Source organism: Sceloporus occidentalis, unplaced genomic scaffold (assembly GCF_023333645.1).
Source record: "Sceloporus occidentalis isolate IW3139 unplaced genomic scaffold, rSceOcc1.0.p SCAF_2, whole genome shotgun sequence".
NCBI classification, from domain to species: Eukaryota; Metazoa; Chordata; class Lepidosauria; order Squamata; family Phrynosomatidae; genus Sceloporus; species Sceloporus occidentalis.
The window spans coordinates 47322705-47346043 of NW_028316982.1; the positions used below are offsets into that span (position 1 = coordinate 47322705).

General features: G+C 39.2%; 1 protein-coding gene across 1 annotated transcript in view; it reads left to right on the forward strand.

Moving 5' to 3' along the window:
- The window catches only part of LOC149318236 (calcium-binding protein 39), a 59960-nt gene that overhangs the window by 20112 nt on the left and 16509 nt on the right, over positions 1–23339 (forward strand). The window contains exons 2-3 of the mRNA XM_089509277.1: positions 12129–12287; positions 22498–22662. Of these exons, the coding sequence (XP_089365403.1) occupies positions 12174–12287; positions 22498–22662 (279 nt within the window). The 5' untranslated portion in view covers positions 12129–12173. The remainder of the gene's footprint in view (positions 1–12128; positions 12288–22497; positions 22663–23339) is intronic.

Sequence of the window (23339 nt, forward strand, 5' to 3'; positions counted from 1 at the left end):
TGTCTCTATGAGTTGCCAGAGCAGCTCACACCCTTTGGTGTCATATCAGTCATTCTTTGCAGCAGTACATGAAGATGTACAACCACAGATAATTTGTTTAAGAAGCTATGGGAAAGTGTCAGCGGTTTTAATGTTAATAGTTGCATTAACTGCCCCACTGATGAGCCTGACTCCACTGAATTGGTTGTAGAGTCCACAGAAGACTCTGGAAGCCAAATACTGCATATATCTTCTGTAGAAGCAAAAGTTATGTTTATAATGTTCTTATATTGAACATCATAAAGTTATAATGTTCTTATATTGAACATTAGGATGGAGTTGCTTGTCAATCCGTTTCTTCATTCAGAGTCTCATCATTGTATATAGCAAATCTTAAGGCTATTTCTGCATTTCCTGTGGTCTTGTTGGATATAGTGGTTGAGAATCACTGGGTACAGCAACCTAAACACACACTTCTAAGTCTTTCTCTCAAGAACAATTGTTTCTTTCTTGCCTTGGTTGAACAGCATTGGTGTACTAAGATGGTCAGTAGCAGTATGAACAGAAAGGACATGAGAATCCTTTTCTTCTAGCCTCTCTCTCTCTCTCTCTCTCTGTGTGTGTGTGTATGTGTATGTGTATGTGTATGTGTTAGTGAGTTATGGAGGTATTCTGGTCTGTTTATTTCATACTTCAACAGGAAGGTTACTTGTTTTGAATTTGCATGCAAAACAATGGAAGTGAATCTGTATCCTTGCCAACTGTGGCCACATGATAACCATGACCAGCAGTCTCAAAGGCACTGAATACTATCATTGTGTCAGCATTGCCATCTGCCAGCTTAACATTTAAAGCTTGGACGAGTAGCTGTTATTACGGCCTGTTCTGTGATGTAACATACATCTCCCCTTCAGTGCTACCAGATTTTACCTCTGATCACTGTTCCACTGATCAGTTATAATATCATAGACAACAACATTGCTACTTAACCATATTTCTTCATATAGGTATTTATTACTAATATGTTTGGAGATCTACACCTTTTTATTTGGCCAAAACAAGAGCAGTATGTTTTGAGTATGATGTCATACTTAGCTTTGGAGGTGGTTAAGTTGCCTCCCAATGTACCAGAATTTTGGAGTGGGAACAGTCCTAAACTGGTTGGTGTGGGGCTTCTCCCAATCCTGTTAAGCATCAAGCCAGTCAGTGTGAAGGCTGAGGAAACCTCCTTGTGCTGGGTAAATCTCCCAAGGATGTAAAAATGTGCTTACTCCTTGCAAGCTTGAGTGGTTCCCTAAAGGTTTGCAACCAGTCAGACATCTTTATAGGTATTGTCTTTGGTGTTCTTTGACAGTGTTTCTGCTTCTCACTTCATACCCAATCTGGGTAAATATTTTGTCACTGGGCACACAAAAGCCCATGATGTGTCTCATACACGATGAGGTGATGATGCCACAGTTGTCTTGCAGTTTATATTTCATTATGGAAATCTCCAGCATACTGGCTCATTTAGACAACTGTCCATTAGAATATTAGCCCCCATTATTGCTTTCTGTGAAGTCTTAGCATTGAGTAAAAGGATTTGAACTGACAGGATCTCTTGCAGGTGACTGGCTGTGAATGCAGTGAATTCATCAACTTGGTGTTCTCTAAGACATGTTGCCTATTCAACTCAGTTTCTTTAAGGACGTCAGACATGGCACAGACATCTAGTTCTTTTCTCTGAAATCCTGCATAATTTCAAAGCACTGGGAATATTTTATTTGTTGCACTAATATTCCATCTTTCTCCCAAAATAGTCAAGTTCAGTCTTCTCATCTATAGAGGTTATACTGGAAGAAATGATGGATCTGTGATTATATTCACTATAATTCATATACCCATAATGTCTTGAAATCAGGGGAAAATCTCATTATTGTAGCATTGAGAGAAATTAAGGTATTCTATTGCAATAAATGTATAGTAGTGGTCATATAACATAAAGTCCCCTTGGGATGTATTTAGATTTTTAGTTCAGTATTGCTATTTGTGTTTCAGCTTTATTGCAGGCCTGTCTTATCTTTCTGTTGACCTTAAAGGGAAGACTGTAATGAGTTTTGGAATGACAAGAAATACAGTTGGATTCATATTGCTTTTAAAATTTAGCCCTGCAACTTAGCTTAAAATTCAGGTGTAAAACTGCTAAAAGATTGAAAATGTAAAAACAAATACTATTATGTTTTGTTATGTTCCAGTGCATTCTTCTTCAAACAACCTAAGTTTTTGGGCAGATGGTAATGAACAGACATCATTATCCTATGGATACAATAAGCATCAGTGTTGGGATCAAATTGCTTCCCCTCCTATTGTGTTTCGGGTATATCACTATAATGAAATACTCTGGAAAGCCCCCACCACCACCACATACTCTTAAATATATATTTTCATGGAGAAAAAAGGTATTATCAGTTTATCTCCGTATAGTTTTTATCACTATTACTATACTTGATTATTTCTTGAACGTAATTGTGATTTTATTTCTTGACAACTGCTGTTACACTTCATGTGTTGAGCAGTGGCTAACTATCTGCAATCATTGCAGAAAAGCCAGGCCTAATAGTTAAGGGGTGATGAAGATGGGTCAGTGGATAAAAATATAACAGTGTGTAAAATTCCAGCAGCACAAGAAAAACAGCTGCACAAGCCTTGTGTCTGACTAATCTATGCTAACCATTAAAGTTTGCTGTTGAACACTTTTTAATTTCCAGTGTCACAGCACTTGTTTACCTTTGCATTTGTATCTGCTGACATGGCACAAAAGTTGCTGTCTAAATGGGAGATCAAGTGAAGAGGAATGAATATATAAAAGACAGAGCCCCATTGATGTTAGAATGCTCTGAAAGCCTGTGGCATGACAGTTATATAGATTCTTTTCCCCCCCTTTCTTTTCTGGCTATATCATTGGCTATACCACTTCTGTATTCCTGATGTAATGTGGTACTTTTGACTTAATTAATGATTGGAAATGTGCTTTTTATTTTATAATCAATATGACACATGTATAGAAGTGTGTTAAAAGTTTGGATAAATCACTTTTATTGTTTGGTAAGCAAAAATTTGCAATGTTTATTAACAGTAGTTATATAGTGTCCCCAAACAATTCTGAGAAGGGCTCTCAAGAAAATAGCAAAGAGGCATGGAATTATTATGAAGAGAAGCTTAGGGAGCTGGATATGTTTAGCCTGGAGAAGAGAAGGTTAAGAGGCGATATGATAGCCCTTTTTAAATATTTGAAGGGGTGTCATGTTGAGGATAGAGCAAGTTTGTTTTCTGCTGCTTCATAGAATAGGCCCCAGAATAGTGGTTGCAAGGTAGAGGGAATGAGTTTCCACCTCAACATTAGGAAGAACTTCCTGACAGTAAGGGCTGTTCGAGTCACCTTCTCTGGAGGTTTTTAAACAGATGCTGGATGGCCGTCTGTCAGGGGTGCTTTGATTGTGTGTTCCTGCATAGCAGATGATTGGACTGGATGGCCCTTGTGGACTCTTCCAACTCTACAGATGCTATGATTCTGTTGTGTGGGTGATGAGCTTTTACTTCTGTCAAAAACTTAGCATACTGATGCTAAGGCTCATATATCATAATTAAGTGTATTGAGCTAGTTTGTCATGAGGAAACCATAATTTTTTCAGTGATTAGGAGTGTCATCTTGTTCAGTTCTATAAAAGTGCCATTACCTAAATAAGGGGGTTCTAGGATTTAGATTTTCTCTTGGTAAATAGACTTTGTTCACTTGAGCGCTTTTTCTTCTTTCTCCATGGCTCTGTGTTCATGATCTCTTTGTGTTAGCATTGGATGTTCCTTATTTGATCAGCCAGCTGATCTTCATAGATGTATCATTTTGCTCAGTTGAGCAGTGGGAGAGGGAGATAACAAAATTGTTGTGATTGCTAAACTTATAATTCCATAAACTTTGTGGAAGGAGGAAATTTAGTTTGGTAAGTACATTTTATCCCTGACAGGTACTTGATCATGAATTGCAGAAAAACTTTATCAATGGAGCTCTATAATTTTTCATTATTTCCAAAATATTCTAATTGGTCCTACAAAGAAAAAAAAAAGGTCTGTGGAGAGAAACAGTCATCTGTAAAAACGGGACGACTATCTCTATAGTGTATGTTTGCCTTTTAACACTAGTCTTAAGATGCTTGCCTGTATTTTTTTTAAATAAGTCACTCAAAACACAACTAAAACTTAATGGTATATGTCAGAAAATTCATTGTTAGCACCTGTATGTTTTGCAGCTTATTTAGTCATGTTATCAAGCATTATACAATACTGGGTTTGGCAGCCTATGATCTACATGTATTTTGGAGTATAATACTAACTATAATACTAGTCAGCATAGCCAGTATTTGAGAATGATGGGAGTTGTACTCCAAAACAGCGAGATGGTGCCAGGTTGCCTACCTCTCAGATTGTTGATCTCAAGTAATTATGTGTTGATCTAGAATAACATTTTGAAATTGTATCTTTGGAGTTGATTTGGAATATCTCTATAGTAATTCACTTTGAATCTTTAACTGTTCAAATAAATCAGCTCCAATGTAGCAATATAGCACTGTGCTTTTAAAATGTCAATACGCCCTCAGCTAATAATGATGTTGATTCTTTGCATTTAGTTTATGGTGCAATTTTTCAAAGGTGTACAAAGTACACTGATAACATATGCTGCATTACAGTTGAGAAAATAGATACAAGGGTATTTGAACTGGAAACTTGTCTCTGTAGTATCCAAGTAGCAAAAGTACAGAAATTTTGAGTAACACTACAGATCTGCTCCTCCCACAGCCCACAATAACAAGGGTACTGTTTTCCATCAGTATCTGCTTGACTTGCTTTTTAAAAATGGCATTCATATTTATGTAACCAACTTTGTCATTTGGTATCAGGTTTTCTGTAATTTTACCTGCTCTCTTGGCAAGGTCAGGACATGCTGTTTATCTAACACCATCCAGTATCTTGTGGATAAATTTTGATACTGGAAAGGAAGTATGAAAGATACATGGATTTGCTGGATAGAGTAAAATATTGGGACATATGAACCCAAAGTTTGGTCACTCCAGTCAACAGCAGCTTCTTTTTACAGATTGTCTAATAAAGCCAATGTTTTAGGCAGGTTGTGGCACCTTTTGGCACAATGTTAATTTTGTTTATCCATTCATGCTTCCCAATTCAATTTCATTTTTATTGATAGAATAGGTGCCATGAACATGAGTCAACAGTGTGATGCGGCAGCTAAAAAAACCAATGCGATTCTAGGCTGCCTCGATAGAAGTATAGTGTCTGCATCAAGGGAAGTAATAGTGCCACTGTATTCGGTTTTGGTCAGGCCTCACCTGGAATACTGTGTCCAGTTCTGGGCACCACAATTCAAGGAGAATATTGACAAGCTAGAGCGTGTCCAAAGGAGGGTGACCAAAACGATGAAGGGACTGGAAACCATGCCTTATGAGGAGAGACTTAGGGAATTGGATATGTTTAATTTGGAGAAGCAAAGGTTAAGAGGTGATATGATAGCCCTGTTTAAATATTTGAAGGAGTGTCATATTGAGGCTGGAGCAAGCTTGTTTTCTGCTGCTCCAGAGAATGGGACCCGGAATAGTGGATTCAGACTAGAGGAGAAGAGATTCCAGCTCAACATTAGGAAAAACTTCCTGGTAGTAAGAGCTGTTCAACAATTGAACACATTCCCTCAGAGAGTGCTGGAGTGTCTTCCTTTGGAGGTTTTTAAACAGAGGCTGGATGGCCATCTCTCAGGGATGCCTTGATTGTGTATTCCTGCATTGCAGGGGTTTGGGCTGGATGGCCCTTGTGGCCTCTTCCAAATCTATTATTCTATGATTCTTTTTAGTGACACAGGGAGACCTTGAGCTTCTGGAGAGCCCCCCCCCCCCAAAAAAAAAAACAAACAATGGTTGCAGGCAGGAGGACGAAATGGCAGGCTTTCTTAAGTTAATGTACCTTAACATCTAAGCCCTTATGCTAAAGTGTTTGCCAGAAGAGTGGATTTTTCATTTGTCAGAAAGTATTGGTTACAACCTAGTAATTATTAAAATTGCACAGCCAAGCTTATAACTCAGGAAAAACGAGAGTGAAGATAACAATTAATGTATTGTATACCGATATACATACTTTAGGCCACATGATGCTACTGTATTGCTGAAATTAAAGAGCTGGGCCATGTTTTGGTGAGAAACCATCTAGCAAGTAATGAGTACTACCTTGACCTCTGTGGTAGAAGAAATACCGATCATAAACCTATTATGTATACAGTTTGTGTAGGGCAATGGAGAAGGAACAGTACATTAACAAAAATAAAAAGCTAAGTGAATTTTCAGAATGACCAACCACTGCCAGCTCACCTTAAGTTTTGTCTAAAACTTATTTTCTGTTTGTTTAAGAAAACAATAGAATGGGCAAGAGATACTGACTTGTTTCCCAGTGTGGCTTTTCATGGAAAAATTTAATCCATGGTAAAGATTTCATGCTCATATAGTAAAAATTTAATTCCTTTCCTTTAGTGGGTTTGTGACCTGTGAAATGAATTATTTCAGAAGTATGTGCGTTTCTCCTGGATAACAACCTTGATTTTACATGAACAGCCCCTTGGGCAGAAATAAGATGATGTGAAGGGAATAGGGAAATAAGAAAAGACACACAGGAAATCGTTGAAGGTTGGTTTACTAAATCAGGGATTAAGAGGATAAACAAGAGTTCTGTTCCAGGCAGTATTCCATTTCCCTGTGATATAGTTGAGGAATTTTCATCTTGATATAATTTGAAGCAATTCTGAAAGTCCTAGGGTATTAATGGAAGGAAGAAAAGGAAATGCTTCCTCCTTTCCTTCCTTTATTGCAGATATGTAAGACACAGTCTGTGTGCAATATGACACATTTTGTGCTTAATACACAGGTAATGACTAACTAAATATACTTAACAAGTTGAGATCTTTGAAAATTCTTCAGAAAAAGGGAGGAGTAATTGAATGAAGGCAATTCAAGTCAAAGTGTGCATGTCCTATAAGCCTCTCAGTGGTGAAGGAGAAATTGTGCTTTCTGAATAGTAAGTACATTTCTGTACTGCTTACCAACGTACAAAGCGGTTTACAAAGCATATGCTAATTGCTCCCAACAATCAAGGTACTCATTTTAGCGACCGACGGAAGGATGCCAGGCTGAGTCGACCAGGAGCCCCTGGCTGGTATTGAACTTCCAACCTTGTGGTTTGTGAGTCAGTGGCTGCAGTACAGGCATGTAACCACTGTCCCACCAGGGCTCCATGCTGCAGGAGAACAGTTGGACTTGAAAAGGCCAGTACTTGGTTTCTAACTGTAAACCAAGCATGGGTGGGAAATATATGGCCCTCCAGATATTCTTGGACTGTGACTCCCACCAGTCTTCATCATTGGCTATGCTGGCTACAGCTGATTAGTGTTATTGTCAAAAAACATCAGTAAAATATGAATTTTAATCAGTTAAATTGCTTAAAATAATCTTGCATTTACTGCATTTGCTATTACTACTAAATGCATCTACTGCATTTATCTATCAGAGCATGAGTAGTTCAGGGCAAATAATCATACAAAGTAAGGTTTAAGCTAGCATATCAGATGAAGTTCATAAAAAGTGCTTCAGGATGCAGAGATCAATTCAGCCACTAATGACAGTGATGGAAGAATAAACATTCTCATGCTGTGACCCTGATCCTTTAATAGGAGTTTGGCCCCATCTAGAACAGGTGGAATACTTTTCATGCAGCTGAATGGATCACTGACCAGTAGTGCTGTCTTTCTGGATGACTTAGCCAATCCAGTATTAGTCATCCTAAATTCTGTGTCTTTCCATTGGAAACTCCAGATATGAGTTAACTAATCGCAGAAGTAAAAAGAAAGAAAGAAAGAAAGAAAGAAAGAAAGAAAGATATGTATTGCTACTTATGAACACCAGCATGCTTTATAGTCTCCTTAAACAGACTTAAGCAAGTGTTGTGTTTGCAAAACATGAAAAAGTCTGGGGCTCTCCCTAGCCCAAGCCTGCTACCCTATCTCTTCCCTCTTGAGTAGCAATATTTATATGGGAAAGGTGTACACTCACTTCCAGATTTTCTTGTAACGCTTTTATTGTTATTGATACTGTTGATGTTTTATTGTTGTTACTTAGATCCCATACTATGAATGCAGTGCAATGGGAAGAGGTTGTATTATGTTTCTACGTCACTTACTGCGAAAAGAGTTTAATAGTAAGCTTACTGAGTCCTTCAGGACTGTATGCTGCTCTGGTAAAGTGGCTTTATTAAAGTTAAAAAAAATTAATTGAAGAAAGGAGGATCAGTTTGCATATTATATAGATTGCTGAACCATTTTCTATACTGGTCTGTGCACACTACAAGACACTGTCAAATCCCAATAGGATTTTTTTTTAAGAAAAAGAAAATATACATCTGTTCATTACTGAAGGTGATCTTTTTTTCTACTGGAAGAATGATCATTGCTGAAGGGAACAAGTGCTTTACTGCATTGACTCTTAAATGTATGTGATCAAGGAGCCATAGCATGATACTCTTAAGAGCTTCTGTGGAGGGAACATACCTGCCAGCCCCCAACTTGTGTGGCATATGTATGCCCTTTGTTGTTGGGAAGAAGAAGCAATTAAACACAGAAAAGTTGTCACAGGTGTGTGTGTAGGGTGTTTGTGGTTTAGACATGTATGATCATTTTTAAACCAACAGTTTATTGCATGAGACTACAACTCTGGAGACCAGATTTCAATTCCCTTCTCGGCCATGAAATCCACTGGGTCACCTCTCAGCCGCAGGAGAAGACAATGGCAAACCTCCTCTGAACAAATCTTGGCAAGAAAACCCTATGATAGAGTTACCTTAGGGCTTAGGGTCACTGTAAGTCAGTAATGATGAACGTATACAGCAGCAGCAACAATAATCCCATTATTCAAATTTCTATATTAGTTAAGTGTTCTCAGTGTTAATTTTGTGACATTCCTACATCAAACATACTAGAGTAGCAGGTTTCTGCAAAGTGTTTGTGATGTTTTGAAAAATTTGATGTCTTCCTGCTGTTTAGTCTTAAGGACTAGGGAGCTGTCTGCTGAATCTGGTAAGCTATCACTTTGATGTGGTTTGTTTTGCTGTTTTCAGATAAATAGCAAATTGATCCTGAGTCCTGTCACCGTATTCCTCATAGAATCATAGAGTTGGAAGAGACCGCAAGGGCCATCCAGTCCAACCCCCTGCCTCTTCCTTTCAGAACACCTAGGTGTTTTCCACAATGCCTCAAATGTTGCTGTTAATCACTGTACATCATGACTTGGCACTTTTCACTTTCTACCAAAAGAGTATTAGCTGTCTCCTAAAGAGGTATCGCTCCCCCCATTCTGTATTCCATTCTGCATACATAGAAACAACACACAGATACTTGGAAGTCTATTCAGTTGCTTAATTGTCCCATAAAAACATTCACTTACATATCCGAATATAGTGCACACATAGCTTTAGCTAATGTGCATATCTGAGAAATGCATAATACCAATTGACAGCTGTTTTGGAAAGAAGGCATTTCTCTAGCTCTAAGAAATGTCATTTTAATTAGGATACAGAATGGCTTACTATTCTGAGACAGAAAGCAGCTCTTAAACTTACTGTAGTCCATTCCTCCTTGTTATATGCAAACGTGTGCTTGTTATATGCAAACATATATGGTAGCTTTAATGGTTTTTATGGGTTTTTCAGGCTATGTGGTAGCTTTATGGTAGCTTTAATGTTATATGTGGCAAAATGTCTTACTGGTTTTGTCTGCTGTAGGCAGGTGCACATTGTAGGCATGTGCAAGATAACTTGAGTAGACAAATGTATAGTTGTTCAGACTGCAAAGTGGATTGGAGCTCTCCATTCAATGGCTGCAGCATATGTATGGATCTGTGAATGTAGATAGTTTTGGGAGGTTTTTAAACTCAGTTATGTTATTTCCTGTGTGTAAGGCTGAGCTTTCAATGATTGCATGATAGTACCATCAGTGACACATTGAACTTCTAATAATACACAAATTACAGTAACTGCAGGCTGAGAATTAGGGTTTTTCTTAGTTTCCTCTTTCCTAAACAGATAGGGCAAGAGATACAGAATACAATAAAAAGCTGTGTTTTACTTGTAGGCTGTGGCTTGTATGTAGGGATTCCTAGCATCAGTTTGTTGAGCCAAAGAGTGTGTTGGATTTGTTTTTCTTGAACAGCAACATCATGTATCAAAACAAATTGCTTCTGAAACTGCAGTGAGTTTAAGAAACAGTTAACAATATAATCATATACTAGGCTGTTGTTCAGAGCTAAAATATTCAAGCTAATGTAAGCCTCTTTCATGAGTTTGTGAGCTGTAAGATTCTTGGCCAATATTAAGGAGTAACAATAAAATGCCCCCTCCCCTTTTCTGGCTTTGTAGTCTTTGTTTTATTTTGAGTCTACATCTGATATTAAAGGAATCTTCAAAATGCAGACATGTCTTTTGTGCTCCTGGTGTAACATCTGAGAGGGCAGCATATACAAATATACATTCCAAAAAAAAAAAAAACAACCCAAAAATATTTGGAAAGTGCAATGATTCCCATAGATGTGATGTGTGCATCCCCATGCTGCAAGAAGCAACACATAGTAGGGGACTGAATAATCTTCCTCTAGTTCTCACATTATGTTGTAGTATTTTTGTGAGACTTCTTATTTTCAAAGACCCCAAATACTGAAAGCTCCATCACTTGACATTTGTATATAAACAAACCGAATAAAGAATAATTGTAGAGAGTTCCATATATAACTGTTCAACCTGTAACTTCTATCTCACTGTGCTGGTCTATGAACATAATAAAGATGAACTGAACTGAACTGTCTCGCTGGTGCCTGTTTGCTCTACAGTTACCCCAATTTGCAAATTATTGTTTGAGAATGCTCAGTGGGTGAATCACCTGGCTGGTGGATATATTGAGGCTTGAAATTAGGAATCCATAGAGTTCAGATAATTGTGCCAACTTTCTTCATTGTCCATGTCCACATTGTTGCACTGAAGATTTTGTTTATTTGTAAACTGGGCAATAGCTATTTGCTTCCTGACCCAGACTGTGGGCTATTTTCATTTGTGTCAGGTGGGGACAGCCATTCTTTGTAATGATACTGTGACCTCTGCTCTGTCAGCTTCAACTGTCCCTTTGTTTGCTGCAGGAGTAACAACCCATCAGCATTTTTGAAGAGCAGGCTTTTCTTTTATATCCAGTGGAGAATTCTAGAAGTCCAGCCATTAAGTAGTCTAAGGGAATGTGTTATTTAGTAATTAGGACATACACATTTAACAGTGGAGCAGCTAAAGCATTTTTTGTTATCCTTGATGTACTGAAATAAGCAGACTGTAAACATTGCCTTGAAAGGTTTTCTGGGATAAAGAATATTTCACATGTTTGAAATGCCTGTGACGTACATTTCAAGCAGTGGTGTGCAGGTGGCTTTTGTTACTCAGAGTTTGTTGTCCAAAAGATTAATAAAAGTCGAATCTGCTTTTTGTTTTGTTTTGTTTGTTTTTTTGAAAGTTATAGTGTATTATTATAAAACTGTTGGAATAGTATAGAATGTAAAATGGACTGATCCTGATATTTGGGGAGCACTCTTGTGCTCTCCCACATGAATACAAGCTTCCATATTTCCCTTAGTGTTGAGGAAAAGAGAAAGGCAAATGTTTCTTTCACATGACCAGAAATCTTTTTCCTGGAATGAAGACCACTTATTCTAGGTGTAATTACTAAGTGAATATAATGAATCATACGTTCAGTGTGTTTCATCAGTTCATATTAGGCATAAGTTGCATAATACAGCTATTCTTTTTCCAAATAATGCAGAATTTTTCTCTTGCACTAGGTACTGGGTAGAATTTGCAAATTATATGTGGAAAAGATAGACACTCTAATCATGATTGTGTATGATTTGTGTTTTGAAATTAGAAAGCTTTTATAATATCTCAAAATTTAAATTAAATTAAGATATCTGTTATTTGCTCAATAGTTCTGAACTTTGTTTTACTATTCCTAATATATGTTTTTTTTTAAAAAAAATGTGTAGGTGAAGGAGGAAATCTAGAAGAAAAGGCACAAGCAGCTTGCAACCATGCCGTTCCCCTTTGGCAAATCGCACAAGTCTCCTGCAGACATAGTGAAGAATCTGAAAGAGAGTATGGCAGTACTAGAAAAGCAAGATATTTCTGACAAGAAGGTAGAAAAGGTATATATATATTTATTTCCTTATTTGGAGATCTTAATAAAATGTTGATATGGGATTAGGGGAAATGTGCATGTTTGCTTAATCGTTTTATATATATTACTAAACACGTCTCTTTTCCTCTTTTCAAAGTAACATTTCTGTCTATCCATAGCATATCTAATTGTTGATCTTGTCAACTTAGTGATTAGAATCTTTATGCTAATGTTCTTTCCAACCCACCTTACTCATATTAACACTGTCTTCACATTTTCCACAATGTTTTTTTTCTGTTTGGAACAATGCCTTTGCTACCAGCTCGATGATACACCTCATCAAAACCTTTTATAAAACCTTTCCTAAGCCTTATCTTGTATGCATGTCGACTGTTCCCTGATTCTCCCCAATTCTCCCCTATCTCAGAATTTGCTCACCATTGTGAGATGTGTGAGTTCAAATGTCTTCTCAGCTTTTGGATGCAATCATTTTACCTAGCTACCTGCCTGGAGTAGCATTTCCTTCAGCTGAGTATTTTAGTGTTTTATTTGTCTGAAACTGTCCTCTTGAGCTAAATGTAGTACTCTTGAATTCATCAGACAGCAAATAAAGGAGTTCAATGACTTCCGAACATGGTTTTTACAAGCTGGTTTGCAAATCTACATGCTCAGTCACAGAATAATTCCCAAACCCTGATTTAAATGTAATTCTAAGTTTAACCTGGGACCCTAAGACTTCCCACCAAATTTTCAGTTAGTGTTAAATTTGTGGTAGTATTATCCCCACCCACCACTCCAGTATCACTGTGTTTCACTTAAAAAGAAGCTACAGATAATTTTGAAATTAATGCACATACTTGAAATATTCCCATGTTGGATGACTGAACTAGATGAAACGTGGCTTTAAAATCAGCTTCCAAACACAGCAGTTTGGGAACAACTGCTGATGCCAACTGGAAACAGGGCTGGGGTGTAAACAGCAAAAGGTCTATAAAAAGATCAGTGTGTCCTGAAATGTGGTTTCATAAATGCACTGGGATCATTGAAAAGGAAAAGTGGAATAACAAAACCTCTGGACAGCTTTGGGCCCAGTTACATTGGAGGATGAAGTTTGAAATATGGAAGTTATTTTTTTTTTTAGGATCCCCCAAACAAATAAAACGTTTCATAAACAGTAAAAAATAAATTTGAAAAATCAAACTAACTTGAAAAGACTTGAAAAATGGAATGGCATTTAATGGAAAAGTTTGCTGCTGTCATAATTGGTCTAAAGTCATCTTATTGCAGTTTTTCCTTCAAAGTATAAGTCAGGCTACTCCCAGGTTCACTATTGAGGACCAACATCTGTTGCTTAATTTGCATCTGTTTTTAGTAGTGATGACATATCTGGAGATTTTTCCAAATGATGTATTAAGCTGAGATGGACCTTGAGGAATCTTAGTTTATGGACCAAGAGAGCATGATTTGAAAAACATAGTAAAGCAGGGTTCTTTTATTTCATTACTGCTTTCCTTCTTTACTGGTTTGGTCATTACATTTTCAGAACTTTTGGAGCTTTTTTTTAAATTAAATTTTATTTTGTGTATACACATACTAGAGTTGGAAGTATACTGTTACTATCTCTTTATGATTCTTTGACTTGAGAACATTTTAAAAATTAGTCATAATGCACAGAAAAATCATTTTTTAATTTCAGACATGAAAAGGGCCACCAGAAACCAGCATTCCAGCACAGTCCCCACACTTTATTATGGGATGAATTGTTATTTTTCTTTTCATTTGTCTGCTTGTAAAGGGTTTTAAATGTGTCCTTTTTGGTTAAAGAGCTGTTTTCTGAGACACTGAAGAAAAACATTTACCGTATTTTCCGGCGTACAAGACTACTTTTTAGCCCAGGAAAATCTTCCCCAAAGTTGGGGGCCGTCTTGTATACCGGAAAGCCCCTGGGTCCTCAAGAGAGCCCTCGGCAGGGAAGCCTTCTCTCAAAGGCAAAGGAGCGTCCTCCTCCGTTCCTTCCCTTCTTTGCTTTTTCCCCTTCCTTCCCTTCCCTCCCTTTCTTTTCCCCTCCTTCCTTCTCTCCCTCCCTCCTTCCTTCCTTCCTTCCTTCCTTCCCTTTTTCTTCTCGCTCCAGCCTGAGAGCCAGGCTGGCTACAGAGCAACCAATCCTTTGGAGTCACACACTCACAGTTTTCAGCCAATCAGAGAGAGGGCTGGAGAGTGGTCTCCACCCCACCCTCAGAAAAGGGTCTCTCTCTCTCTCTCTCTTAGCCCCTGAGTCCCTCTGAGAGCCAGGCTACAGAGCAACCAATCCTGTTTGGATGGAGTCACACTAACAGCCAATCAGAGAGAGGACAGTAGTTGCTCCCCCCGCCCTCACAAACTACAATTCCCAGGATTCCCTGGTTTTTCAAGGGAATTGCCTCCATGCTTCCAGATCCCAGCCCCAGAGAATGAGTCTACAGTATAATCAGTGTTGCCAATTTAAGTCCATTTCTGCAGGTGCATTTGGATTTAATAATGATAACAATAATGGTGATGATGATGATGATAGAGAGATAGATCTTGTAGCACCTTTGAAACTCACTGAAAGAAAAGTTGGCAGCTTTCCTAGACTTAAGCGTACTTCCTCAGATGCATGGGAATTGTAGTTCATTGTGGCACCAGAGCTTTCTCACAAAACTACAATTCCCAGGGTTCCCTAGCACTGAGCCAGGGCAGCTAAAGCGGTCTCAAACTGGATTATTTCTGCAGTATGGATTGGACCTTGAGCATTTTTAATAACCAAGGTCCAAAACACACTGCAGAAATAATCCAGTTTGTGATCACTTTAACTCTCCTGGCTCAGTGCTAGGGAATCCTGGGAATTGTAGTTTGTTGTGGCATCAGAGCTCTTTCTGACAGAGAAGGCTCAATGTCTCACAAAACTACACTTCCCAGGGTTCCCTAGCACTGAGCCAGGGCAGCTAAAGCAGTCTCAAACTGGATTATTTCTGCAGTGTGTCTTGGATCCAACTCAGGCTGCATCTTCATTCCAGAGACAATCCAGTTTCGTACCGTTTTAACTGCCATGGCCCAGTGCTATGAAATCCTGGGAATTGTAGTTTGTTGTCACACCAAAGTTTCCTGAGAGAGAAGGTTAAATGTCTCAGAAAACTAGAATTCCCACGATTCCATAGCACTGAGCCAGGGCAGTTAAAGGGGTGTCAAACTGGATTATTTCTGCAGTGCAGTTGCAGCCTAACACGTTTCTATTTGGCACAAAGCTTCCTGGGCTTTGATTCCAATAGGAGCCACTTGAACTGCCACGGCTCCATCCATACAGAATCCCTGGGATTTGTAGTTTGGAGCAGTGCCCCCCCCCCCCCCCCCCGGCATTCTTTGGGCAGAGAAGGCAAAAGACCTTCTAAAACTACAAATCCTAGGATTCCAATAGGATGGAGCAGCAGCTCTTAAAGTGGTGTCAAACTGCATTAATTCTAAAGTGTAGATGCACCAAGAGGAAGGGCGGGAAGAGTTGTCGAGGCGGGTGAAATAATGTTGTGTATGCTGTTATTTCAAACGTGGAACACACTTCTTCCTCAGAGTGTAGTGGAGTCTCCCTCCTCTTCCCCTCCTTTTCTTCTTTCTCCTTCTCCTTTTTTCTCCTCCCCCCTCTTTCTCCTCTGTCGCTGCTGCTGCTGCTGTTGTTGTTGTGTGTGCCTTCAGCTCCTTTCTAACTTATCATGGAAGAGAGGGGTGGTCTTATATGGTGAGTATATCCCAAACACTCTATTTTAAGTTGTAAATTTGGGGGTCGTCTTATACACCCAGTCGTCTTATATGCCGGAATATACGGTACACTATAAAATTTGTCAAGCTGTTTTCACCCATTCAGTCATGGCAGTTTAGAAGAGCAACACATCACCTTCTCTGCATCTCATCGTGGTTTTCCACCAAATCTGCAAGGAAATGTGGCTCAGGTTTCTGCAGAAAAGATACAGGGAATTACTTTGCCAGCATGTTGCTTATACCTGAACAATAAAATAGTAATAGCCTACAAAAAATACTTAAGTGTACCTTAAATTTTCATCAAAAGCTGTTTGACAGTAACTAGGAAGTTTTCAGGTGTACACAAAAAGTGCAAAGCAGGCATTTATGTTTATGTATGAATATTGCATTAAAAATAAAAGAAAATGAATGGCATTTCCCTATAGAATGGGGCACTCTCTCTGGTGCTCTTGTTTCTTAGAGATGTATCCAGTGAAGCATTTGAAGTTACTGCCCTAGTGGCTGCTAATTGTTGATCCCAGTTGTGTGTGGGAAAAGTAAATTAAATTACCTTGAAGTTGAATTCACCTGCTTCTGCAGCAAGATCTAAAAATCTCACTGGGAATTAAAAATTTAGTGAACAGATGCACTGAATTCTTATGTTGCATCCAGTAGGTTAACTCTGTTGTTTCACCTGGACTGCCTATTAATCGTAGGAGTCTGGCTGCTAGGATGTTGGGAAACTGAAAACCAATCTGTATATTTTTTTATTTGCCTACAGTTGTTGGAAAAAGGGGGATGAAACCCCAAGTATACAACTAATTATTTCTATTGCAAATATTTTTTAATTTAAAAAACAAACAAAAAGCAAATTATTGATTTTTTTCTTCTTAATTGACAAATATTGTCTCATCTCCAGTGTATTTAATTTCTACTTTTAAAAAGATATTAGAATATTTAAATTTATTTATTTAGTTTATATCCCACCTTCCTCTCAAGATGGGATTCAAGACAATATACTCAGTGATACAAAAGCAGCTCCATATATTCCATGAAGGAAGAATGGCCATTTAAAAAAATGTTTTTTGTTAAACTGATGCTCATTAACTAAATTAGGAACTAAACTGCACAACTGTATAATGTACTTCTGGAAGTGGCCCAAGCTGTTACATTACCTGAAATACAGTGGGTAACTTCCACTGGCGGAACAGTGGACTTGAACAGAGTGGCAAGGGAAGGCCTGGATTCTAACTCTGACATATTTCCTGTGAGTAAACCTGCCTGTTGATTCAGAAATTATGCAGTTGTACTACTGTACAGAATTATGCAGATCCCTTGACTGCTGGCAAGAGGCCGAACAGTTATTCTGTAAGCTAGCTGAGAATTTTCTATTAAATAGAGGATAAATATTCTTTCACAAACTGCAATACTTGCAAAGTTCCACTACAGAGTTTTTGAGCCTTTTGCAGTCATGGTGTCTCAAGTCCTTCAGTCTCCTCTGCTCAAGAAAGATCCAGCAGGTTCATTAGTAGACCCAGCTCTTTCACCACTAATACTCTATATATAGTGCAAATGCACACTTTTAATTTTACAAGTTACACTCCCATTTAATTTAATATAGATATAGCACTCCAACATTAACATCTATGGTTTTGAATACATAAGATAAAATGTGTTGGAATTAAATGTCTAAAATTAAAAGGTTAGTACAACTGTGGCTACAAAACAAAATGCTGTGGTGGTGTTGGGGAGCTAGTTACTATTTGAAAATGTGAAGGCAGGAAACTCTTGGGAATTCAAACAGTTTTGGGGCCCTATTTTGGAATGCTTATGGGACATTCTGGGAATGTTTTATCAATTGGACTGTTCTTTTAAGCAACTTATTTTCCCACTTGGTCCAAAACTAGCTATGGTCTTCTACAGCTGACTTTCATGTTTTACAGTGTTGAATAGCAGACTATTAATCTTGCAGTCTCTTAAAAAAAATTGGCAACAGATTGATTAAGGGAGTGCTAAATCTTTTAAAGTCAGAACTTTTTCTTACTGGTTGGCAGTGTGTTCTGTTATGATAAAACTTGATTGGCTAGATCATTTGTTACTTGGGCAGAGAAAACAGCAGTGTTCAGAAATCATTTCTCTGGACTTAATTCTATGTAGATCAGCTCATGTTTGTGGAGAGATAGCAAGCTTCTATGTGTAAAAGAAGAAGGGTTTTGGGGGGGAGGTATCTGAAGTTAGTTCAATATTATAAACCACTTTGAGTCCCATTTGGCAGAAAAGTGGGACATACTGTATATACTCATGTATAATTCTAGAAATTTAGGTCAAAAAATTGACCCCCAAAAAACTGACTCGACTTATCCATGGGTCAATGTAAGAAATGTGTCTTAACTCTTATTTAAAAGAAGGAACCATCTCCTGATGAAAAGCAAGAGTATAATATGTGAAGTACTGACTCCCTCTACTCTCTCATCCATCCAACCTTAAGAGTAAGCCCAAAGAGTTATGTCTGCTGGAATTTTATAAGTTCTTTGACATTGTTTTGCTTTGCTTCATCCTTTAGATTGTTTGCTATATGCCCCTAAATTCTACCCTCGACTAATCCACAGGTCATAGCAAAATCCATAATTTTGGCCCCAAAGCTTGCCCTTGACTTATACATGAGGTCAACTTACAGTCGAATATAGATGGTATATCAAATAAAAATATGATAAAATGCCAAATTCAGTATTTCATGTCAGACCCAGATCTCTTCATACGTGATTGTGTCTCCCTACATGGAAAGCAGGGTACGTTGGTTGTTTTGAGGGTGCATCCACCACCTTTTTGTAAGAAAATAAAATAAAAAATTATTCAGAATATTGGGGAATGACAGTGGCAGAAAAGTGATGGTGGGAGGAAGTGAGCCAGGAGGAATTTGCTCATTACTGTCTGACACTGATTGCAGATAATGTATGGAATTAGCAGCTTGTTGATAGAGAAGACTACTGCCGACTCACTTAGAGAACTGTGAGAAAAATGACAGTTCTCAGATAGTAAGCTTACATTTTTAGATAACCTGCCCTGTAGAGAGTGGCAAACAGATTTGATTTTGACATTCTAGCATCAGTTCAGCCAATGGTGACAGCCGTTTTTTTATACTGTAAGCTGGCATTTTACTTCATATGTCACAGAAATTAACAGCAGTTAATAGTAGGTTTTTTAAAAAATCAACTGTGTAGAGGTAGATTTGGCCTGCTTTTTAATGTATGTTGATCTATTCTCATCATCTTGGTTTACCTCAGCATTTATTTTTATGCTCACAGTGTGTTGGTTTGTGGTATACTTAATTGCTCTTGGTGCTGTAAATATTTACTTAGTCATAACACATGCTAGCATTCTGTCTCCTTTTTCTCTCTGACCTTGTACTAGACTGCAGTGTTCTCTGACTTTCAACTAAAGTCTGATGTTCTTTGTTCTGTTGGAATGTGCTCAAGTGACAAGTAGCATTTCTGCATCCATAATCCATTATTTAGGTTTCCACCCATCAACTCAAAAGTAAGAAAGAAGACTGTGAATGTGCTTGAAGAACAGTTGGCTTTGCTAGGGGCTCAGTGTGCATAATCATTGAGAAAGTGAATCTGTTTGTGCAAATATTTTTTATGCTAACCTAGTATCCAAATCCTTCCTGGGGGTGGTGGACCTATTAGGATGGTCCACCCTTGAAGGCTGATGGAGCCCAAAAGATTCCAAGAAGCCCTAGAGGGGTTTATGGTTGGAACTGACAGCGATTCTGTTGAGGCCCTGACTAACACCTGGGATAAAGATCTCTCCAGGGCTATATACAGTATCGCTCCCAAGCGTCCTTTCCGGCCTGCTTCCAATAAACAGCCCTGGTATACTGAAGACCTCAGGGAAAGGAAGCGGGCTGTGCAACGACTAGAGCGCAACTGGCGAAGACATCAGCACTTAGCCGACAAGACACTCCTGGACTCTCTTTTGAGGGCCTATGGAGTGGCAATAAGTGCAGCAAAGCGTTCGTTCTATGCTGCACGTATTGCGTCCACAGAGTCGCGTCCAGCAGAGCTGTTCAGGGTAGTGAGGGAGCTTACCCAACTGCCTCCCCCCCCAAACCCTATTTTGGAGTCATCCAAAGCTTGCTGTGACGAGTTTAACAACTTTTTCGCGGATAAAATCTCTCGGATAAGGGCTGATCTCGACGCCAGTATTTCTTCAGAACATAGAGTAGAGGCGGCCAGAGTTTCCATGGACTCTGTTAAACTGGATCATTTTGAGTCTGTAAGTACCGAGGAAGTGGACAAGATTCTTCGAAGCGTTAGGAAGACGACATGCTCTCTCGATCCTTGTCCTTCATGGCTGGCAGCCCAGGGGGGAATGGCTGTAACCTTGATGTTGCACCGTATAATTAATTCATCCTTCAGGGAAGGGTGGTTTCCATCTAGCCTAAAATCAGCCGTTGTAAAACCATTGCTAAAAAAGCCCTCCCTAGACCCCCTGATTCGGAATAATTATCGGCCTGTTTCGCTGCTGCCTTTTTTGGGGAAGGTGATTGAGAGAGCAGTTGCTTTCCAGCTTCAATCGATCTTGGATGATACGGATTTTCTAGACCCATTTCAAACCAGCTTCCAGGCGGGCTATGGAGTTGAGACTGCCATGGTCGCCTTAGTCGATGATCTCCGTCTGAGCATGGACAGGGATAGCGTGTCTCTGTTAGTGCTTTTGGACATCTCAGCAGCTTTCGATACCATCGACCATGGTATCCTTCTGAAACGCCTGAGGGAGTTAGGTATCGGGGGCACTGCGCTCCAGTGGTTCCGTTCCTACCTCTCGGGTAGATTCCAGATGGTGCAGCTGGGGGACGTTTGCTCCGATAAGAGGGCGCTTACATCTGGTGTCCCTCAAGGAGTTATTCTGTCCCCCATGCTATTTAACATTTACATGAAACCGCTGGGAGAGAACATCCGGAGACATGGGGCGCAGTGTTATCAGTATGCTGATGACACCCAAATATGCTTCTCTGTGTCTCCGACTGATGCAGTGATTAGGGAGGGCATCTCTCCTCTAAATGCCTGCTTAGAGTCGGTAATGGACTAGGGAAAACAGACTCAGTCTGAATCCAGAGAAAACGGAAGTACTCGTGATAGGTTCTCCTGGCCCGGGAACGGAGATTTGTCCACCTGTCCTGAATGGGGTCACGCTCCCCTTGAAGGACTCTGTTCGCAGTCTGGGGGTGCTTCTGGACTCGTTGCTTCACCTGACGTCTCAGGTGGATGCGACGGTCAAGAGCGCCTGTTACCACCTTCGGCTGATATGCCAGCTGCGACCCTACCTGGACCAGGGGGACCTTGAAATGGTTGTACATGCTCTGGTAACCTCTTGGTTGGATTTCTGTAATGCGCTCTACATGGGGCAACCCTTTTACCATACCCAGAAGCTTCAATTAGTACAGAATATGGCAGCAAGGTTGGTCACTGGTTGTTCCAGGACTAGCCATATAACACCGATTTTGCAAGACCTACATTGGCTGCCTATTCGCTTCCGGGCGCAATACAAGGTGTTGGTTATTACCTATAAAACCCTAAATGGCTTGGGCCCAGGGTACTTGGAGGACCGCCTCTCCCCATATAATCCGCCCCGCACTCTCAGATCGGTTGGGAAGCAATTGTTGAGGGTTCCCAAGATGAAATATACCTCGTCTTCACAGAGGGCATTTTCCATCTCGGCCCCGCAGATCTGGAACTCCCTTCCCGACGAGCTCTGCTATGTCACCTCCCTTGATCTTTTCAGGAAGAAACTAAAGACCTTTCTCTTCTGACAAGCCTTCCCCCATGTGTTCTGATGTTATGCTGTTCTCCCCCCTGACATGCAATTGTTACCCAGCTAGTTTTGTTTCCTGTGTTTTTAACAGTTTGTATGTTTATAAGTTTTATTGCTGTATTGAGATGTTTTTAATATGTTGTTGGTGATACCTGTTGTTGCTATCTTGTATCACTTTTAGCTGTACACCACTGTGATCAAATTTGGAATTTGGAATAGCGGTATATAAATAAATATTATTATTATTATTATTATTATTATTATTATTACCCTGACATGACAACACAGCATAGCGATTTGACTGTTGGACTACGACTCTGGAGACCAGGTTTCGATCCCCACCTTGGCCATGAAACCCATTGGGAGACCTTGGAAAAGTCACATACTCTCAGCCTCAGGGAAAGACAATGGCAAACGTCCTCTGAACAAATCTTGCCAAGAAAACCTTATGATAGAGTCGCCTTAGGGATGCCGTAAGTCAGAAATGACTTGAAGGCACACAACAACAAAGTATCCTGACAACATTCTAGCCACTGTCTCAGTTCTGGGATTGCTCTGTATGATATCTGTGACATGTTGCTGTTAAGAATGCAGAGTAAGGTACATACTGATCAGCATAATGATTCTTAACTTTAAAAATTATTTAGAAGTTATTTTTGTCTTAATCTATACAGGCTACTGAAGAAGTTTCAAAAAATCTAGTTGCCATGAAAGAAATTTTATATGGCACGAATGAAAAGGAGCCTCAGACAGAAGCTGTAGCCCAGCTTGCTCAGGAGCTGTACAACAGTGGTCTTCTTAGCACCCTAGTTGCTGATCTACAACTGATTGATTTTGAGGTAAGAAAACATTACCATGAACTAACTGCAGTTCAAATGCATGCCACTTTAGGAAAACCCAAAGAGGTTTCCAGGTTATCTTTCCTAATCTTTGTGTCTGTTGTGGTGGGAGAATATGGATACAGCCATAAAATTTCTAGATTTAGCAGTTGTAAACACCTATTCCATTTTTATCCAAAATTTAAGACAATTGCTTATCTGTAACAGCAGAGTAACTGAATCATTTTATACTCAGTATCTGGTCACCTTGCAGTTTAACACCTTGTACTAGAAAGACTTACTAAGGTTTTCAGTAGGTCTTGCTATATGAATCCTGTCTATCAAATACTTTCTCCAACACCCACTAGTTGCCATTGATCAGATCTCTGTAATCATTCTATCTAAATGATTAAAGCTGGTGGTTGAAGATCCAGGGCTTATTGCATGCCAACAGATCCTTGTAAAGAAGATTATCTCTAGGCTGGCAATTCTGAGGTGCATTTGTTTTCCTTAGTAGCATACATTGAGAGAGCATGTATATGCTTTTTATGTGAGCAAAATCATTGTTATAATGAAATTAAAAGGAAAGCCTTGTAGACTGAGTAGCTTCAGTATATACTGAAATTATTTTGCCTACTACGGATTGTGACACTGTGACAAGCAGGTATATTTTGCTTCTCAGTGTTCATCAGACTTTC